The 4,107-nt window shown below is 46.9% G+C and overlaps 1 protein-coding gene across 1 annotated transcript in view; it reads right to left on the bottom strand.

The window, feature by feature from the left end:
• Positions 1-308: 308 nt before the first annotated feature.
• EMX1 (empty spiracles homeobox 1) overlaps positions 309-4,107 on the bottom strand; it is a 41,570-nt gene continuing 37,771 nt past the window's right edge. Inside the window, exon 3 of the mRNA XM_069067871.1 lies at positions 309-1,944. Within this exon, the coding sequence (XP_068923972.1) occupies positions 1,777-1,944 (168 nt within the window). The 3' untranslated portion in view covers positions 309-1,776. The remainder of the gene's footprint in view (positions 1,945-4,107) is intronic.

The raw sequence follows: 4,107 nt of genomic DNA, 5'->3' as shown, positions 1-4,107 counted from the left end.
GTCCAAAGAAAAGACAGACTGAAACCTGAGGACACTGTCTAAGAATATCTCTTGTTTCCAAGACTTAAAATTTTCCTGCTGGAAATGAGAATCCCCATAGTCAAGATTTTGAAAGGAAGAAGTCAGGTACCTACAACACAGTCACAAAAAGGTTTTGTTTCTGAGGATTGTTTCTTGCCCATTGATCTAAAGGTGGCTGCTTTCCCAAAATTACCATTAAAGCAAAATTATGGCTTTTGAGTTGAAAGAGCTGTGTACTAAAAACAAACAAATAAATGAAATTAATTTTTTCAATGAAAGAGCTGTGCTGAGCCCATTCTCTGCATGAGGAAGCTGGAACACTATGGCCACAGGTTTAACCACTCAGTTGAAACCAGAAACAGAAAGCAGAGATAAGCTCTCTAGCCACAAGCCCAGCGATTACCTAGCAGGTCGTTACCATACATTAAGCAAAGCAATGTCTAGTGGACCCATGTTCAGCAGAGATCCACATCCAGGAAAGACTTGTCCAGAGTGTGTCCAGCAAAGACTTACATGTTCAATGGATTAACACCCTGGGAAGTGGCATCTAACTGAAAGTAGGTGTCCAGCAGAGCCCAGTGGAGGAATCATACCATCATCATACCATCATGAGAAGCCATTAGGTAGCTCCAAAACATCTGAGGTAAGCATTATCTCTGGTTACACGTATTCCCTTTAGACCTGTCCCCGCATTCATCCACCATGGCCAAACAGGTGTCCACTTTTCTCACTGATGACAGGTGAGTGTGCCTCGGGTTTATGGGGGAAGTGTTCTTCTACCGCTTTATATTAAATGCCTTTGTTTTGAACTAATCACATATGACTGATAATTAAAGGTAGACACCTTGGTGGGGGCTGATGGGCTATGCTTTTTATGATCCGCAGAGTACCTTAAACCTGGGGTGGCCATCCCTAAGGGACTCATCCTGTGAGTTGAGGGTGGCCCCAGATGCTACACAGAGCATTTCTACAATCAGGGTTGACTTCAGCTAGGTTGGTAAGAAGAAGAAACCTTTTTCTGCCTCTCCATGCCTCACACTTATGACCACCCCTGATCTATTCTCCCAGAATGCTCACTCCTAGCACCTCTCCAGAAGAGCATACAGTCCACACTACTGTGGATTGGAACCAGGTTTCAGGGTCATTCAGACAAAAATAGTATTTTTTGTTTGTTTTTTGTTTTATTACCCACAGGGAAGGGAAACACAAGAGGATGTCTCTAAGGCCTATAGCTGGGGTCGTGATAGGAAAGTGGGGTTTGGGGATCAGAGGGGCCTTTGGACAAGAAATAAATTAAAATAAAAACTCGTTCAAAGGAAGGAGGTAAGAACAGAAAAGGCAAAGGGAACAGAGAAGTTTCAGGTAGGGGATCAGGGTTGGGAGTCCCAGGGTGAGGCTGACAGGCTCACTGAGCCAGAGTTGATGCTGCAGGTCACTTGACCCAGCCCAGCCCGAGGAATTTGGAAGAGACAGAGCCTGGAGGAAGGCATCCCTTGCTTGGCCTTCCCCCTCCAGTCAGCTACCCCCAGTCTCTGAGTCCCTTGGGAGTCCCCCAGTAGGAGCTGCCCACTTCCTGCTGCCCAGCCCAGCAGGGTCAAAGGGAGGTTGAGGAGTGGGCCTGGGCATGGTGGGGGAGTTCAGGAGGTATGGCGGTTGGTTTCCATTGGGTCTCACTTGAGTCCATTTCTGATGTCCCCTTGCCCGCCTGGCTCCCTTCATTGGTTTCTCAGCTGCCCCCCCTCCCCAGGCGCCCTCTTAGTCATTGGATGTGACATCGATGTCCTCGCCGTTGGCCTGCTTGGTGGCGATGCGCCACCGGTTGATGTGGTGGGACCCCTTCTTTTTCTGGTCTGACTCAGGGCCCTCCTCCTCCAGCTTCTGACGCTTGTACTTTGTCCGCCGGTTCTGAAACCACACCTTCACCTGAGGGTGGAGAGGGAGGCATAGGTCAGAGGGACTGGAGCCCCTTCATCACTCATCCTTCTATTCATTTATCCAACAAATAAAAGTTTTAGGCTCTTACTGGTCCGCTGCCAGAAGATATCCCACATTCAGAAAAGATACAGAAAAGACTGTTACCTTCACAGGCTTGCATCTTATATGGCTAAGCACCTTTATTATTGTAATCACATATCAGAGCTGGGAGGGGCCTTGGAACAGAAAGTGTCGGAGAGAGGGAGGGACTGTAGAACAGGAGATGTCAGAGCTGGGAAGGGTCTTAGAAAATGGATTGTCCAAGCTTGGAAAGGTCTTAAAACAGGGAATCTCAGAACTAAGAGAGCCCTTAGAACACAGAATGGCAGAGCTAGAAAAGACCCTTGAATAGTAACTGTCAAAAGAAGGCAGTCAGGGCTCCTGGAGGTCACCACTCTGGGTTAGAGAAAGAATCAGTGACCAGGTGGGTGTGGTCCCCATTTCCAACTCTGCAGTGTAGCCTGCAACCCCAATAATGACTTAGAAATAGAGCAAGGCAGCAAAATGAACTAATGAAATCTTAATAAAAACATACTGTTCAGAACAAGGTGTGTGTGTGTGTGTGTGTGTGTGTGTGTGTGAGGGGCGGATTCCTGCTGTCCTCTGCCTGGTCAGACCACACTGTGCAGACTGAGCTCAGTTCTGGAGTCCATATTATACAAAGATGAGAAAGCTACCAGAAGGGCATTGGGATAGAGCTGCCTCTGAAGGACTATTATGTGGAAGAAGGATTAGCTGTCTTCTGCTTGGCCCCAAAGAGCAGAACCAGGAGCAAAGTAATGGGAATGTAAATTTAAAGATCTTCCCTGGCCCTAGGCTAAAGTGAACCTGGAGCCTGGGGTGGGAGGCTTGTTTTTTCAGTAGATACTTTGAGATTGGCCAGTGGATCCAAAAGGTTGTTACATTCTCTGAGCCAGGAGAAGGCTATATAAGCCCTAATGTGTAGCTTTGTTTTGGGGCTCACTTTGAGAAGTGTTCTGTGATTTGATCAGATGAAACTCTGGGAAGCTGTTATCCAGAGCTTTGAAAGACCCAGATGTTGATTTGGTTTGGATTTAATGGTTGGACAGTTTGGAAATCTGTCTACTTGATCTGTTTCTGTCTTGATAATTCTGTCTGTATATTCTGAAGTTCAGGGTGCTGACCTTTTTCCCCTGAACTAGGTAAATGATACATATTTGACTGATTAAAGTAAGCTTGTTAACCCATTTTGAGTTGCTTTCCTTTATCAAAGTAGATCCAAGAACCTGTGTTGGCAGCAAACCCTGGGGATGCTGGGGTGCTTGCTGCTACAAGCAATAAGGCAGATCCTCTAAGGAGTCAGATTTCTCCTCCAAAGCATTAAGAAAAAGTCTTAGACATACAGTGGGTATTTTTAAAGAGGTTGACAGGTTAATTCTTGAAGGATTCAGCTCAAAACTCACCTCCTCCAGGAAGTTTGAGTTCCTCTCTCTCATCCCTGACTGCCTGCTGGACAGCACCACAAGCTGCCCTGAAGGTATCTCAAATGTCTGAACTAGAACTCTCAATGTGGTCTGGTCACTTTCCCTGCCCCTTCCTTCTCCAGACTTCCTCATTTCTGTCCTTCTGGTCAGCCAGACTCCCTTCATTCTTCACCCTAGCCTCTTCACTCACCTGCCCCAGCCCCATCAATTGATGGTCATGTTCTGCCCATCTTAATGCCCCTGTATGTCTCATATCCATCCCCTTCAGACCCTCCCCAACAGGACAACTTAAATAATCTCCCAGCTGGACTCTTACCTTCTTGTCTCCCCACTCCAAACCATCCTCCACTCAGCTGCTAGGGCTGACCATCCTCCCCTCCACTTCCTCCTCTCCCCCCCCCCCCCATAATAATTTGTAATGACCATTAGGATAAATACAAATTCCACAGCTGGGTACTTGAAGCCCTTCATAGTTGGGCTCCTCTTCTCATTCCAGACTTATCTCATTTTATTTCATATTTCTAGCCTTCACACTCCATTGCAGACAAATTGGTCTCCTTGCTATTCCCTGAACTTGACATTTCTTTCTTCTCTAGCCTCCATGCCTTTGCTGATCTCCATGTCCGGATCACACTCCAAGTTTGCCTTCTCTTCCTCCTCCTCCCCC

The sequence above is a fragment of the Petaurus breviceps genome, unplaced genomic scaffold (genome assembly GCF_028583685.1).
Source record: "Petaurus breviceps papuanus isolate PSGF00001 unplaced genomic scaffold, PetGlider_PUasm1.0 139, whole genome shotgun sequence".
Taxonomy (NCBI): domain Eukaryota; kingdom Metazoa; phylum Chordata; class Mammalia; order Diprotodontia; family Petauridae; genus Petaurus; species Petaurus breviceps.
Note: the sequence above shows the minus strand (reverse complement) of the source record. Positions and strands in the feature narration are given on the sequence as shown.